The following is a 17,901-nucleotide window of genomic DNA, read 5'->3' as shown; positions in this document are numbered from 1 at the left end:
ATATATAACCATTAATATTTGTTAATATATATTATATTATATTATATTATATATTTTATTATGTAATATAAAATAGTTTTAAATAAATTTCAAAAAAAATAAAAAAATAATAATAAATTTATAATACAAGAATGATTGGGGCAGGGCAGGGTGGGGCAAATTCAGGGATCCCCGTTTCCCATGGGAACGGGCATGGGGTTGAAATTTCTTGCCTCGCCAGGTTTTGGGATAGGACATTTGAGTTCAGGGTTAGAGAAGGAGCAGACAAAACCCGGCCCCACCCTGCCCCGTTGCCAGTCCTAATTGGATTCGGTATTTTTTTCTTTTAGTCAAGGCGGGTTGGGATAAACCAGGCCTGAATCCAACTAGATCTGTTCACTGGGCAGGCTTTGGACATAGCCAATGCTGATTTGGGCCCCGGATTGGCCTATTCAATTTTTTTGCAAAAGCTAAGGCCAAAAAAGTATTTTTACCCTTTCAAATGGGCCCTGAACGCGACACCTTGGGCTCACTCATTTCAAAGTCCCCTCCTCGTAAAGCTGAAAAAATAAGCAAGAGTAAACCGAAGAAAGCCCTCTGAAATAGGACTGCAAAAAAGTTAGATTAGATCCAATTCGATTCCAAATCCTATCCAATAAGAGTCGTATTCGGATGCCTCCCCTGATGCTAACGGATCGGATCGGAAAAATTGAATAAATATAATTCGGATATAGCATGATCCAATTCATTATGATTTGATCCGATCCATTAGTTATGAAATATTATATATTATATGTGTATTATATTATATATTAAAATATACTATTATATCATATAAATAAGATCATATAATTTTTGTTATTATAATTCTAATCGGATTCAAATAGGATATCTGATAAGATATTCGAATCATACACTTGAAAATTCAACGAATTCTTATCAGATACGAATCAATCGGATTTCTTATCGGATCAAATCGAATATATCCTTTACCCCATCCGATCCGTTTTCAGCCCTACTCTCAAACGGGCACTAAGATCAATTTCTTTGTCTTGACGTGAACTGATAGGATTCATGCAAACAAATAATGACAGAGGACAAGGTGTTGGGTGTTGATTATCCATAAAAATAAATAAAAAAAAGAAGAAGAAGAAGAAAAATAATAAGGATAAATTACTAAAACCTACTCTGAAGTTTATAGATGTTGTTGCAACTTCCTCTGAAGTTTAACAGTTGCAATCAGCTCCCTTAAACTTTGTACAGTTGCAAATAGATCTCCTTTTGTTAAAACCCTCTGAAAAGAAGCATAAAAATGTTCAAAATGCCTATGCATTTATTTTTTACCAAATTGTTTATTTTTCAATTTTTCTCTTCACATGAATCTTAGTGCAAACCCTTTCAATCTTTTTTTTTTCTAAAATTGATTTGTTTTCCTAATTTACCTTTCATATTAATCACTCTAAGGTAAAGCTGCAACTTTAAGCTCTCTTTTTTTGCACCGTAGAAATCAGCTTCAATAGTAATTGTACGGGTATTTTAAACATTTTTTGTACCTCTTATTAGCAGATTCTAACAAATGAGGTCTTAGAAAGTTCAGGAAAGGTGATTGCAATCACAAAACTTCAGGGCAGGTATTAGCAATTTACCCAATAAATAAGTATACAGTATTTCAAAAAAAGAAGAAATACTGGGAGGAAGGACATGCATCGGATCAAATGCAGTTTATATTGTAAGGGTTAAACGTTAGGATTTAAAGGTTTGAGGATTTTAGGCCCCATTTGGTTCACGAGAATAGGGGTCTGAAATTGGAATTGGAATTGGAATGGGCTATTCTGATTCTAACTGTTTGGTTGGGTGGAATTGGAATCCCATTCCCATTCTTACTGGAATGATATTCCTCCATTTGAGGGATTAGCCATTCTCTGCCCTTCCTTTGAGAATGAAATCCCATTTCTGCTGATTTTAATTTCCATTCCCATTCCTATTTGAACCAAATAAAATATGGAAATGGACAATTCCAATTCTAATTCTGACTGAAAACCAAACGAGCCCTTAAAGTTGAAATTTCAGTTTTTAGAGCCAACTAAAACCCTAAATAGGGGAACACTTCTATTTACTCATCCTAGCGGAGAGCCAGAGACTGGTAACTACTACAGGTCAGGAGTCAGGACTGTATCAGGAGAAGACGGTGATAACGAACTGAGAAAAGTTAAAATTTGCAAGTAATCTTCCACCAAAACTGAGGTCTGAGGGCACCGTTCACCTGTGAAGTTGGGTCGGGATGGGGATTGGCTTGAAGGTATTGTATGCGACTATCGTTTCTTTTCTTTTCAGTGACCGACTCTATTATTCCATTTTTACCCTGGTTGGTTGCCTTGCCTCCTTTGGGTTATGTATCGGCCAATACGTAAAGGTTTTTCGACTTACCAGCACGAGAGATGGTCCTAAATCAAAGGTACCATCTCTTTTCGTCGTGTTGAAACAGTATCGACTTCGTATCAAGCTGGTATCAGCCCGTTTCGATATGTTTCGGCCGGTACATGACGAGTTCACTATTACAAATAGAATAGCCTTCGAAAGAGGGCTTCCAAAACCCATTTCAGAAGCCTTCTTTCTTCCCCAAACCCTCCAGAAACTTTCTTTACATTCCTAGAGACTCAAATCTAGAAAAAAAAAAAAAAGAAAACCATCAAAACACGTACAAAATTGAAATATTCAACAAGTTTTTCAAGGTTGTTTAAAAAGTAGCAAATATAGGATTTTTTTCATTTTTTTTTTTTGCATTTTCAGCCATTGTTTTGGGTTTTTTTTAGTTTGAATGCTCGGAAACATCTTTATGTATGTTGGCCTGCTATTCTTGTGTAAAAAATCCCACTTATTTTGTTTCTATATGTAAATCTTTGTGAATATTTGAAGAAATTCCAGAATAATAAAAAAATGGAAAAAAAAAATAAATTTTTAGGTTTTAATATTTTGATCTACCTCCATAAATTTATCATGTTGTAGATCTATAGATGATCTACCATGTCCATAGATCAATTTAATTTTTTTTAATAATTGATTTTTATTTTTTTTAATTTTTTTGAATAAATAAAATATATATAATTTCTTTAATTTTATGTGATCTAACCCTATAGGCTGAGTATGTTGTAGATCTACGGATGATCTACCATGTCCATAGATCAATTGAATTTTTTTCTAAATAATTGATTTTTTTATTTTTGGAATAATATATATATATATATATATATATATATATATATATATATTTTATATGATTTAACCCTATAGGTTGAGTATGTTGTATATCTATGGATGATCTACCATGTCCATAGATCAATTGAATTTTTTTTATAAATAATTAAATTTTTATATATTTTTTTAATTTTTAGAATAAAAAAATTATTTATAATTTCTTTAGTTTTATGTATATGTAATTTAACCCTATAGGCTGAGTATGTTGTAGATCTATGGATGATCTACCATGTCTATAGATCAAATTCATTCAATTTTTCTGTCACATATTTACTTTTCTTAACTTAAATTTAAATTTTAGAATAAAACATGAAAAACAATTATTTAAATAAAAATAATTAATTATTTAGTTTTTAGAAAATTAGAATGAAACATGCAAAATAATTACTTAATCTATTATGTCCATAAATCCATTCAACTTTTCTGTTACATATTTACTTTTCCTAATTTTAATTTAATTTTTAGAACAAAACAAGCAAAATAATTATTTGAATAAAAATAAATAACTATTCAGTTTTTAGAAAATTTGAATGAAACATGCAAAACAATTACTTGATATATTATGTCCATAAATTCATTCAATTTTGTTACATATTTACTTTTCTTAATTATAATTTAATATTTAGAATAAAACATCCAAAATAATTTTTTGAATAAAAATAAATAATTATTCAGTTTATAATTATTTGAATAAAAATAAATAATTATTCAGTTTTTAGTAAATTAGAATGAAGCATGCAAAATAATTACTTGATCTATTATTTCCATAAATCCTTTCAATTTTTCTATTATATATTTACTTTTCTTATTTTTAATTTAATTTTTAGAATAAAACATCCAAAATAATTATTTGAATAAAAATAAATAATTGTTCATTTTTTAGAAAATTAGAATGAAACATGCAAAATAACTACTCGATCTATTATGACCATAAATCCATTCAATTTTGCTATTACATATTTACTTTTCTTAATTTTAATTTAATTTTTAGAATAAAACAAGCAAACACATTGGAACTGAATTGAATACTCTATTGAATAGTATGCTTTTGCTCCCGTCTATTGATCATAATATGTTTTTTCACAAAATCTACTAAAACATGTTATTTTTATGCATAAATAGCTCATTTATGTCTTATATTTAGTGATACTGATGTTTATTTATGATTTATTGGAGTATTTATAGCATTTCCATGTGTTTCCATGTGTATCTTAATTTTTCGTCCATATCCATGCATATCCAAGGTGTATCCTAATACGTCTCTTAAATTTGCCTTTCCGATATGCATAGCGTTTCTGATACTTTGAACCTTGATGGCAGGTGAAAAGATTAGGAAAAATCAGCTACTCCAGGAAGCCAAAAAGTGTAAAATCCCGGCCTTCATTCTTTGATGCATTGTTGTAGTCCCATCTTATGTCATTTCATCCAATTCAAGGTAAAGCCACATCAATACATCAAGGTCCTTGCTTCCAAGTTTTATAGGGCCAAACCAATGAGTAACTGATTTTCGAGAATGGCCGGTAACGTAGGGAAGCTTCCCTATCTCAATTGTTTAGAAAACCTTTCCTTTTTGTGTTGTGTGCCTACGAGTGTGCACACAATGTGTAGGGATAAGAATAGTGTTTTCTACCCATCGTTAATCCGATTGATTTAACCATTCAAATGGCCAATCGACCAAGATTCCGGGTCTAGTTTTAGTAAAACCAAAAGAATAATAAAAAACCATTGACTTGGTAAAAAACTATCCAACCCAAACAGTTGGACCGTTGACTTGTTCAACCAGGTGACTAGATCATGGGTTGTACACTAAATGTGTATGTAAACTTCGGGAGACCATAACTTTGTACTCCAATGTCCGATTAAGGTGATCGTTTTTTTTTTATAACTTTTTGAAATTTGTCCCAAGGTGCCATACTTGTCTTTCTATTTTTGCAAAAAAAAAAAAGACCCTCTTTTTGACCTCAAATCACAATTTTAATACTTTTTACAAATAAAATTTAAAAAACATAAATTAAATATAAAAAATACATACATTACATGTATAACATAATTATACATTATTTATTAATAATATATATATATATAACATGCACACACACGCACGCACGCACACACTATTGTTGACTGTTCGACCTAGAAAGTCAGACCAATGATCCAATGGAAGGCAAAAACGGTTTGACCACCGAGACAATTTTTAAAACATTGGAAGACAGTGACTCAAGCCAGATTTTTTTGGCAAGATTTTTTCATCTTTAGAAGAGAAAAAATAATGCCAACCAAACTTACAAGAATGCGATTATGGTCTTGTAGTATTTCAACAAGAACACGTTGATCACATTTTGTGCTTTAGGCTTAGTTTGGAAAGAGTACAAATACAAATATGCACAGTGCAAATCCTTGTATTTTATATTATTATATATATATATATATATATATATATATTTGTACTGTACATATTAATTATTATTTTAGGCTCAGTTTTGAAAGAAGTACAAATACAAATTTATACAGTACAAATATGTACAAAATACAAGACTTTGCACTTACATATTTGTATTCGTATTCCTTCCAAACTGAGCCAAAGTTTCACTCTACATATTTGTGCTTATACCCTTATTAGGAATACAAATACAAATGCATACAATACAAGACTTTGCATTTACATATTTGTATTCGTATTCCTTCCAAACTGAGCCAAAGTTTCACTCTACATATTTGTTTTTATACCCTTATTAGGAATACAAATACAAATGCATACAGTACAAACACAAATAATACAAAATATAAGGTTTTGCACTATACATATTTTTATTTATACTTCTTCCAAACTGTGCCTTGAGGTCAAAAACGAGTTCCAAAGTCTCCTTCCCTTCCCCGGAAAAACATTTCAACAGCAGTCAGTTGACAAAGTGACAAAAAGATTATCATAGACTAGAGACTTGGAAATATGGACACCGTCATTCTAATATAAGTGATCCCTGCCACGTAATAACAGACACGGAATCACCAATTGCAGCTGATGGTTGGTTAATAACAAAGGTATAGTTCATTGAATTCAATCAGGCGATCTTGTATTAGAATTGCTCGGTCCTCTCGCTTGCAGTTAGAATTGCAATGCCCAAGCCGAACGTATGGATGGGTCAGCATTCCCTTAGACCACATGGATGGTTCACTGGATTTGTACATTCACCAGTTCATCTGTGGAGATTATACTGTGTAAATAGCGCTGATTCGTTTAAATACAAAGTACTTATTTATCATTACTGTATTTCTATACACTGACCAAAGACCTACTAACCCAGAGACAGGACACGGGAAAAAAAATGAAAATAAAAAACATGAGAATAAGTGATCATATACAATTTACAGATCCAATGGAAAACAAGACAATTGATCAACCTATATTTGAAGATTAAAGTCGATGCTGTACAAAAAGGGGTAAAAGACTCTAAAAAATCAGCCAGAACAAAAAACAAATAAAAACCCCAGAGTTTACTTTTCCCCTTCAAAAAAGCAAGCCTCACAACCAGCTCCCTTTCATTCAATGCATGCACAACCTGCATCATTCATCTTTTAATCTCCAAAATCCATTGAAGCCCTCACAATCAAGGTCTAGAAATGGGAGAAGGTAATATGGCGGAAACAAGCCAGGTTTTTCATATTGTGTCAATCCCCTTCCCTCTACATTTGACAAGTCAAAAAGAACCCAGAAAAACGCAAGATATTTGGAATAGACAATTCTCCCCTAAAAATGACATGACCAATATAAAGCCCAATCCACAACTCCCATAGATCACCACCAGACAGAGAAACCCCTTTCCTCCAGTCCTTTCCGCTGAAAAAAAATCTCTTCACCTTGCAGATATTTGCTTTTTATGCATTAACAGTATCATTGAATATCATTTCCTGCATCATAACAGAAAGACAGCCTTTTGATACTAGAACAAGCATAGGTAATTGATGAGGCAGATCCTGTGTAACCATGTTAATAACAATATTAATTTGTTATCCTATTGCCCACATATAAAATGACATACAAGACAAACCTGATCACACACGGGGCAAGTATCACTTCTTTCCATCCATTCAAGAATGCATGCAAGGTGAAAATGGTGGTCGCATTTTGTGATTATTTTTGGATTCTCTGCATCATATTCTGCATGAAGCAAAAATGACAAAGGTTTATTGACATAAATGGTAGAATGAAAACTGCAATTAATGGTTCTTGCAGCTATAGTAGTTAACACAGTAAGTGAATTCATACAAGTCTTTTGCACTACTAATTATACTGAAATCAGAAAAACATCATACCTTCAAGACATATGGGGCAAGCATCTTCCTCTTCTGTTGCTGAAACAATGGGTTCACTCAATTTTGAAGGTTCAACATCAGATTCCTTTGGTGAAGAAAGCACAGACTTGGTTTCAACTTTGCAATCTGATTCCTTTACACTTTCACATGCAGCCAAGGTTTCAACACCACAGCCACTTAAGGTTTCTTCGACAGCCTCAGTATTTGTTGTCTGCACAGCAGAGTTGTGCTTGATGGCACTTCCTTCCTGAGTAGATGGTAGGGTTTGTGGACGTCCCAAATCCACATCATATGGCAGGGGTGGAGGAGGTGCACGATAAGTGTCAGGGATTGATGTTTCTAGATTTGCATTAACTAAGAGTCCGGTAGAAAGTGCAGATGCTGCACCATGATGAGCTGTTAAGGATTCACGTTCTTCCAAAGCTTCTGGGCACTGCAGAAAGACAGAATCTCATTACCTAGCTTTAACTTAATACTGCAAGCGAATACACTTCCAATAAGATAACTATTATCAAAAGGCTACATGAAAGTGCCAGTTGCCAAAACTACACACTACAGGCCTGTAGGTATACCAGACTCACTGGAGTACACTTGACACATGAACTTGAATTTCATATTTCAGTATGTGAAAAGAAGTATTAGTATCTCCATATATCAGACTCACTGGAGTACTGCAACTTAAGAATTGTAGCTTTCCCGTGGCAAATAAGCTATCAATACATTATAAGACTATTTCAGCAAAAAATTGAGAGTTAGAAAAATTATGCTGTCCTAGGTGCAAATAAGTACACATCTGGATAAGGAATGGGAGAGGTAGGCTTAGTATGGCTAACTAAACTATTTAAGAAGATAATGAAAACAAAGAAAATGCTGGATGAATGAAGAAAGAGCACTATGGTGCCTGTATTTAAAAACAAGGGGAATATACAAAGCTGTAATAATTATCATGGAATTAGATCCAAGGCTCCAGGTCCATATGGCTTTACAATGGGTTTTTATCAAGACTATTGGGAGGTGTTGAAAGAGGAATTAATTGAAGTCTTTAAAGAACTTGCAGACAATCACATTATCAGCCCTAGAATTAATGCCACCTTTTTGGCCTTGATACCTAAGAAGAATGATGCCAACCACCCAAAAGATTATAGGCCTATTAGTCTGGTGACAAGCATCTATAAAATTCTGGCTAAAGTGCTCTCGTTGAGGATCAAAACAGTCATCCCTTCTATCATTAGTGAAACCCAGGGGGTTTTCGTTCAAGGGCGACAAATAACAAATCATATCTTAATTGCAAATGAGTGTGTGGAGGAAATGAAAAGGTCTAGTGAGAGGTTTCATTTGTAAATTGGATCTTGAAAAGGCTAATGATTTGGTGGACTGGAAGTTTCTATTAGAGGTTATGCGAAACTGTGGATTTGGGGACAAGTGGTGTAGTTGGATTTTTTGGTGTATCAGTACTTGTCACTACTCTATTCTGGTAAATGGTATGGTGAGGGACTTTTTTCTATCTTGCAGGGGTGTTAGGCAAGGGGATCCACTCTCACCCTTCCTTTTTACCTTAGTAGCTGATGTGATTAGTAGGATCATTACTAAGGCTGACAGTGAAAATGGCATTAGGGGTTGGAGAATAGGAGACACCAAGTCCCCGTCACCCACCTTCAGTTTGCAAACCTAAAGGAGCTAATCAAAGGTTTTGAAAGTATTTCTAATTTGAGAATAAATTTGGAAAAGAGCTGCATAACGGGTATAAATTTGGAGGTAGGGGAGGTCGAGGCTATTGCGGAGTGTCTTGAGTGTTCCACCTCTGATTGGCTTATGTCATATTTAGGGCTTCCTTTAGGGGAAAATCCTAGGGAGAGTAGATTTTGGACCCCGGTGATAGAAAAGTTTGAGAAGAGATTAGCCTCATGGAAGAGGAATTATGACTCTTTAGGAGGGAGAATTACCCTAATAAGAGCTACCTTGGTTAACTTACCTACCTATTTTTTGCCTATTTTTAGGATACCAGTTAGGGAAGCTAGGAAACTGGAGAAGTTGATGAGAGATTTCTTATGGGAGCCAGGACAAGAAAAAAAATGATCACTTTGTTAATTGGGAAATTGTGTGCAAAAGTAAAGAAGAGGGGGATTTGGGACTTGGGAGGGTAATTGGAAAAAATCAAGCTCTGTTAGGGAAATGGTTGTGGTGATGGCCATTGGAAAGAGAGAGATTGTGGCATGAGGTGGTGGGAAGCATTCATGGGAGGTCAGAGAATGGATAGGATGCTGGTGTATCAAGGCAAGCTAACCTAGCAGCACCTTGGAAGGCCATTCACAACACCCTTCCTCAATTCCTCAATTTTATCAGGTATGAAGTTTGTTCTGGCAACACTGTTCATTTTTGGGAGGATATTTGGGTAGGAGACACACCTTTAAAGGATCTGTTCCCTTCGCTATTTTTTTGTTTCTTTGTACAGAAAAGAGGTGGTTTCAAAATTTGTCTCACCTTTGGGAACACCCTTAGATCCTACTTGGGATTTTGGGTTTTGTAGAGGACTTAGGGATGATGAAATTGAATCTCTTTCTGTTTTGCTTGGTTGTCTTAATCAGGTTTGTTTGGATCCCTCCAAGCCAGATAAGAGGGTATAGACTCCTAGACCCAATGGAACCTTCATTTGTGCTCCTTTCTTCAAGTCCATCTCTCAACTTTCTACTTACCAACCCTTTCTGTCAAAAGAAATTTGATGCAAGCCAGTTCCCCAAAAAATTATGGCGTTTTGTTGGGAAGTATTCCATGGGAAAGTAAACACTTTAGATAACCTACAAAAGAGAAGACCTTTCCTCTGTATCTCTCCTAATTGGTGTATCCTCTATAGAGCTCACGGTGAGGATTGTTACCACCTATTAATATCTTGTCCATTTTCTGCAGACCTTTGGGCTTGGCTACTTTAGTTGTTTGGGAGTAGTTGGAGTCTACCAGCAGAAGTTCACATGCTCTTCAACCATTCTACCTTTTATTGTCCTACAACAATAGGGAGAATTATGTGGAGATGTGCTCGTGCTGCCTTGATTTGGACTCTTTGGGAAGAAAGGAATATTAGAATTTTTCAAGAGAAGGAAATGAGCAGTCAGGAATTGAAAGACTGTGTGTTAAATAGGGCAATACCTTGGCTGAAGACCTTGGAAATCTTTCATCAATTCTCCTTTAATGACCTTTGGAGAAATTGGTCAGCGGTAGTGAGGTGTTCATCTCTAAAGGACAAATCAATTACAAGCTGGTCTCCTCCATCCGAAGGCTCACTGAAGTTGAACTTTGATGGAAGTAGCATGGGTAATCCAGGATTATCCAGAATGGGGGGTGCTTTGAAAAATGAGAAGGGAGAGATTTTGTTGCTCTACTCAGATCCCTTGGGAATTGGGGACTCCATCAAGGCAGAACTTTCAGTTGTTGTACAAGGGGTGCAATTTGCAAACCAGCTGGGGGTACAACACCTAACAATCGAGGGGGATTCCAAAGTGGTGGTGGGTTGGTTGAAAAACCCTAAAGAGGCTATGTGGCGTTACAAGAATGAAATGAAGAAATTTAATTGGTTGACAAGGAATATGTTGGTCACTGTACAGTGGGGGGGGGGGGGGGGGGGGAGATCAACAAATACTTCGTCAGATGTGTTAGCTAAGCAAGGGGTAAATAGGGAAGAATTGTTTTGGGCTCAGTTGTGATTCTTGCTTTTCTTTCCTAGTTTACTTGTAAGATTCAAGGAGGGGTTGTAGCTTGCGCCTCTCCCTGGGATGTTGTATGAACTCACTCTAAATCTGCTTCCGAATTAATAAATTTATTATCATTCATCAAAAAATAATAATTATCGTGGAATTTAACTCATCAGCCACACTAAAACTTTTGGAGAGAACAATTGATCATAAGTTACAACATGAAACAAATATTTCAGAAAACCAATTTGGGTTTATGCCAAGGAGATCAACCATGGGAGCCATCTTTCTATTAAGACAATTGATAGAAAAGTTCAGAGAGAAGAAGAGAGATCTTCATATGATTTTTATTGATCTAGAGAAAGAAAATAATAGAGTCCCTAACGAGGTAATATGGTAGGTTTTGAAAAAGAAATGATTCCCGATTAGGCATGTGAACCTAATTAAGGATATGTGTGAGGTATTATGTATTTATCTTCATAGCCACCCTACTAAGGACATACTTGTAATTACCCTGGTAAATGTTCAGAAACCAAAACTAATAAAACATTTGAGGGCTGGAGACAGCAATGGTTCTTGTGGAGTATTGATGTATTCTGATATTATAGCCCCTGCTGTGTTGTATCTTTTATTACTTTATTTTTTCTTTATCAGCCCTATAAGGGCTTTCTTTTAATCCTTTTGGCCCATAAGAAGTCTTTGTATGGTTTAAAACAATCACCAAGAGCTTGGTTCAGCAAATTTTATCTAGCTATGCTGCAGATTGGCTACAAACAGTGTCAGATTGACCATACTCTATTTGTGAAAAGGGGGGAAGGAAAGATTGCAGCCTTGATAGTGTATGTTGATGACATAGTGATCATAGGTAATTGGAAGGTTGAAATTCAAAGGATAAAGGATCTCTTAGCCACTCAATTTGAGTTGAAGGATCTAGGTCCCCTTCGGTATTTCCTTTGAATTGAAGTGGCCCGCTCACAAAAGGGGATCTTCATTTCTCAAAGAAAATACATCCTAGATCTGTTACAGAATTCAGGAAAACTAGGGGTTAAGCCAGTTGACTCTCCCATTGATCCAAATCACAGACTGGGTGACTGTTGTGGTAAGGTTATCAAGGATGTAAAGCAATTCCAAAGACGTGTGGGCAATCTCCTGTATTTTTCCATGACCCGGCCAGACATTGCTCATGTCGTGGGTGTTCTTAGTCAATTCATGCATACTCCTAAGACCACAAACTTAGAGGCAACCGAGAGAATCCTCAAATATCTAAAGAAGTTTCCAAGAGTTGGTTTGCTATTCCAGAAGAATGGGCATTTGAAGATTGAAGTGTATATAGATGTTGATTGGGCTGGATCAGTTGATGACAGAAAGTCCACTAGTGGGTATTGTTCTTTTGTGGGAGGAAATCTAGCCACATGGAGAAGCAAAAAACAAAGTGTGGTGGCTAAGTCTAGTGTTGAAGTTGAGTATAGAGCAATGTACCATGGGGTTGGCTGAAGCTATGTGGATAAAGAATTTGATGAGCGAATTGGGTTTTCCTGTTGATAGCCCCATGTCCTTGTATTGTGATAACAAGGTTGCCATCAATATTGCAGCCAGCCTAGTTCTTTATGATAGAACTAAACATATTGAGGTTGACAAACACTTTATTAGAGAGAAAATTGTTAATGGGGAAGTGTGCACCTCATATGTTAGTTCTAAGGAGCAACTTACATATATATTTACAAAAGGTTTACATCACTCACGACACGATTACTTATGTAACAAGTTGGGCATGATTGATATCTATGTCCCAACTTGAGGGGGAGTGTTGAATAAGTTAGTCTTATTTTAATTGTTCCGCAAGGGCACATATGTAATTTTGCATTAATTTATTTTTTGAATGGTAGCCCTAGTATTAATATTAAAAGGCTAGCGCCACTAGTTGACTTTTCTTCTCTCCAAACTCTTTCTTTTTCTCTCTTCTCTCTCCTCTTCTCTCACTATTCTGAGATCATGTTGCATGCTTACCAAGAAAACAAGGTTCAATGAAGTGATTGAGGATATTTCATTTGTCAACATAAGTATGCAATATAATCTTATCAAGTTGGTGGATCTCACTAATGACAAGCAAGTTGATATTCCCTTAGAACTGAATCTCAAGTTATTGACTCATCTTAACATCTCCCATGCGGTTTAGGTTGTGAGTCAGTTTGTTTCTATCCCTCATCAGTCCCATTTGATTGTTGTTCATTGGATTATTCGATATGTTCATGGTACATTATCCTAGGGCCTGTTCTTTTCCTCCTCTCCTATTTAGTTGAGGGCCTAAGTTGATGCTGATTGGGCAGGTTGTTTTGACACTATACGCTCTACTACAGGGTGGTGCGTCTTCATGGGTGATTCCCTCATTTCTTGGAAATGCAAGAAACAACAGTCTCCAAGTCCTCTACAAAAGTAGAGTATAGAGCTTTGTCATTTGTCTGTAGTGAGATTGCTTGGGTACAATTCCTCTTTGATGATCTTGGTGTTCATCTTCCTGCTCCAATTCCTCTCCTACTTAGTTGAGGGCCTAAGTTGGTGCTGACTGGGCAGGTTGTTTTGACACTATACGCTCTACTACAGGGTGGTGCGTCTTCATGGGTGATTCCCTCGTTTCTTGGAAATGCAAGAAACAACAATCTCCGAGTCCTCTACAAAAGTAGAGTATAGAGCTATGTCATTTTTCTGTAGTGAGATTGCTTGGGTGCAATTCTTCTTTGATGATCTTGGTGTTCATCTTCCTACTCCAATTCCTCTTTATGCTAACACCAGTGCTATCAAGATTACCTCAAATCCTGTTTTTCATGAGAAGACTAAACATATTGAGGTGAATTGTCACTTTATTCGAGACATGTTTCTTGCTAGGTCTATTTCTCTTCCTCATGTGGCCTCAGATATGCAAATTGCTGACATTTTTACCAAAGCCACGATGAGGGCAAGACATCTATTTCTTATGGGCAAACCGATGCTTATGTCTCCTGCATTAGTTTGAGAGGGAGTGTGGAGAGTATTGATGTATTCTGCTAGCCCTTGCTATATTGTATCTTTTATTACTTTATTTTTTTTTCTTTATTAGCCCTATAAGGGCTTTCTAGTAATCCTTTTGGACCATAAGGGATTTCTTGTAAATTCTTTAAGCTCATACGGGCTTTCTTGTAAATATTCATAATATTATAAAGGCTCTTCGGGGGTGGGGGTTTAATTCATTCTTTGGCAACCCTGAAATCTGGAGTTAGACTCCCTACTGTTCATCTTATTAACACTTCTTCCCCAAAATTCTTCTATTGTTCTTTCTTTTCTTCTCTTTTTGATCTGAATTGTTTTCTTCTCTTTTCTACTACCATATCTTAATCAATCTTCAAGAATTTTGCTGTTGTCCTTTTCTTCTTGGTAGCAGAGTAGTTCCACTCTCTTTCTTCTCTCTTGGATCCATACACTCTAGGATCAACATGGTGTATAGAGAGATGAGTTGCTGATCATCTCTGTGTGTTGTCACCTGGTTGGGAAAAGATTTGGAGACAAGGGAAACAATCTTTGAAGCCCAAAAATATTTTTGGAGTGTGCTGCCTAAGATCTGAACCAACTAGAGAAGGTCTGGTCTGACTCAAGGGTGAGAGAGGGTGATTGAGACTGGCACTTGGGCATCTATAGGAGCCATTTGACCTATTACAGGCTGTGGTTGCCATTGGAAAGAGATCAGACAAGGCTAGCAGGAGAGGTTGCCTTTCCTCTTTCTCCCGGGTTACAGTATCAGTGAAACCCAGGCACTAAGTGTAGGACTGACTGCAGGTCAGTTAATCTGGGGCTGTTGTACTTGTTTTTGTTTGCACTTTACACTTGCTTCCATATCAAGTTATTGGAGTAACGGAGCAGGCTGGAGTTGATTTTAAACAGTACACAGAATCTGGTATTGATCCAGCAAGGTCTGTAGACAATTTCTTCAATGTCATGACTATATAAAGCTAAATGGGACCAATTATCTAGAATGGTCTTCCCATGCACATCTACACATGTAGAGGGAAATAAGGTTATCTTATGAGCAGTACCAAGAAACCAGAGAAGGAAGATCATACAAATGAGAAGTTGATGCAATTGACTAGCTTGTTAACTTTATGCTACTTCAGATTAGTAAGCACTACCTGTGGATGAATTCAGATAAGGAGATAATTGGGATTAGCTAGAACATATTCTCAAAAGATGGAATGTTGTCAGAGCATACAAAATAAAGAATGAAGTCAATAATCCAAGACGGAGAGAAGTCGCTGGCTCTGTACTACTCTATACTGAAATCATTGTGGCAAGAGAGATTTATCGGAGACCGTTGTATGAGAGCAATAAGGATGTGAGACATATAGGAAACTGGTTGAAAGGAGTATGATATACCTTGACAAAGCATATTGGCTAAAGATGAAATCATTCCATCTCAGACTTGCACATTGATGAGCGGTAAAAGAAGAGTAGGAAGCAGGTACATATTCAGAGAGCATCTACAGATCATTATGCACATGCAAGTGTAAAACCTAAGAATAGTGAGGATAAGAAAGATGTAATAACAGAACCAATTTCATTAAAATGAGGAAAATTAGGGGAGGGATAAACACTCCTAGCCCTCCCCACAAGAAGAATTACAACACAGCCCAAAATAAATTATTTCTTTCCACCCCTTGTTTAGCAACTGTATCAGCAAGGGCATTTGCATCTCTTCTGACCCAATTACAAGTCACCTCTACCCCTTGTAATAATTTAGCAGCTTTCCACTTCTCATACATGTAGAATTACCATCCATCTTCCTCTCTCTCTCTCTCTCTTCTTTTCTGTAGCCAGCTGATTACAAGCTTCAAATCACCTTCAATTAGCAACTACTTGATGTTCAGCTCTTTAGCCTTTTGAATCCCTTCCATAACAGCCATAATCTCTTCTTTTTTCTTTGCAGTAGCTCACAAGTATTAATTCTTCCCAAATACATTTCGCAACACAAATCACCCACCCTGAGCGGAATAGGTTTACTCAAAATCTCCTTAGAAGGAAAGGAAGACCCCTGGATTTCACTCAGTTGAACAAGAGCTCTCTCTCTCTCTCTCTCTCTCTCTCTTTTCTTTTCTGTAGCCAGCTGATTACAAGCTTCAAATCACCTTCAATTGGCAACTTCCTGATATTCAGCTCTTTAGCTTTTTGAGTCCCTTCGATAACAGCCATAATCTCCTCTTTTTTCCTTTGCAGTAGCTCACAAGTATTAATCTTTCCAAATACATTTCTCAAAACAAACCACCCACCCTGAATGGAATAGGTTTACTCCAAATATCCTTAGAAGGAAAAGAAGACCCCTGGATTTCACTCGGTTGAACAAGAACTGAAAAAAAGAGCCACAAGAGAAGGTACCTGAGAGAGGTTGAGTCCAAATTCTCCTATCTCTTTTACCAGCATCCAAACACACCCCCTCCATGTTTTGCAGGAGATTAATGGCACTGTTCATTTCAAAATCCTGAAGCCCTCTTCTAAAAGATGTTAGATGTTATTTGTGAAAGGAGACTTGCTGGAAATTACATCTCCATCTCATGCTTGCAAGATTTAGAAAAATAAGATTAGGGCTGTCAATGGGTTTGGTCTAACTGACAGAACAAAACCAATTACATCAGTTCTGGTCCCATATTTGGTACCATTGGGTGTAAGGTTCCAGGTTTCTTGTCCCAATTATTATTGGGTTGGGATCAGTTTTGGCTGCCTCAAACCGACTCAGATCCAAATTGATTGTGCATAATATATATACACAGACACACAGGCACACACGCAATAGATGGTTAAAACTTAAAAGAATGAAACCTTACCCAACTTCTTACCCTATTCCTTTGTTTCTTCCCCCTTCAACTTTTCAATTCTCACCCTTCTACTGTTAAACCTATGTGTAATCTTTTCTCTAAACTCCATTCTTTTACCATGGTCACCAAGGGTTCAAGACCAAGAATGGCAATGGCAAGCAGGCACTACATCACTGTAGCAAACCAAGAGCAGGATTGTAACTTCACTATTCGCTAAGAAAGGGAAACACTATAGGTTCACATAATACCAAAAGCCAAAGTTGAGATAAAACATTCTTGAAGAACTTGTAATTTACTGGTTAATTCATTGCTTTTTTTTCCTTTTCTGTTAATTCATTGTTAGATCTCCAATATAAACACCCCTTCAAGCATGTAGGTACAGATTGCAATAAAGACTCTCACAGTCACTCTTCTTTGAGAGGACAATACCCAAGCATGAGTGGGGAGAGAGAGGGAAGGGGATCAAAGCTTTCTTCTCTTCAAAATCTGAAAAAAAGCTACTAAAACCCAAGTAACATTCTGCGTGCAAACTCTACTTAACATTTTTATATTTATTTGAAACCTAATTCCATGCCCTTTTAGTTTTTTTTCCTAAATTTCCACATGATCTGTCACCATAAATATGTGATTTCCATGCTCCCAATGAAGGTCTCCAAAGTCCGGCTGGTTCAGTTCTGTATACTCAACCCTGATGAGGTTAGGCAAATGTCAGTAGTGCAGATCAAGCATAGTGAGACAATCAAGAAGGTAGAGATTGCAGTTTGCAACCATTCAATAGGTGCTTATCGGATCAAACCAAATTATCCCAATTACTAGTCGGCATGGGACCGGTTCTAATA

General features: G+C 36.2%; 1 protein-coding gene and 1 long non-coding RNA gene across 3 annotated transcripts in view; one reads left to right on the top strand and one right to left on the bottom strand.

Annotated features, from left to right (window-relative positions):
- Positions 1-2,080: 2,080 nt before the first annotated feature.
- LOC148879878 (uncharacterized) lies at positions 2,081-4,748 on the top strand. Its single transcript, XR_016112990.1, has 2 exons — positions 2,081-2,278; positions 4,555-4,748. It is a non-coding gene; the product is annotated as an uncharacterized LOC148879878 (long non-coding RNA).
- A 1,716-nt stretch (positions 4,749-6,464) lies between these two features.
- The window catches only part of LOC148879877 (putative E3 ubiquitin-protein ligase RHB1A), a 32,613-nt gene continuing 21,176 nt past the window's right edge, over positions 6,465-17,901 (bottom strand). For both annotated transcript variants that reach the window (XM_088961598.1, XM_088961599.1), the window contains exons 3-5: positions 7,546-7,978; positions 7,281-7,390; positions 6,465-7,140 (exon numbers count right to left, since the gene is read on the bottom strand). In XM_088961598.1, coding sequence (XP_088817724.1) covers positions 7,108-7,140; positions 7,281-7,390; positions 7,546-7,978 — 576 coding nt within the window. In that variant the 3' untranslated portion in view covers positions 6,465-7,107. The remainder of the gene's footprint in view (positions 7,141-7,280; positions 7,391-7,545; positions 7,979-17,901) is intronic.

Source organism: Nelumbo lutea, chromosome 1, assembly GCF_056320005.1.
Source record: "Nelumbo lutea isolate HS-2025 chromosome 1, American lotus-T2T, whole genome shotgun sequence".
NCBI classification, from domain to species: Eukaryota; Viridiplantae; Streptophyta; class Magnoliopsida; order Proteales; family Nelumbonaceae; genus Nelumbo; species Nelumbo lutea.
This window is presented reverse-complemented; position numbering and strand designations above follow the sequence as displayed.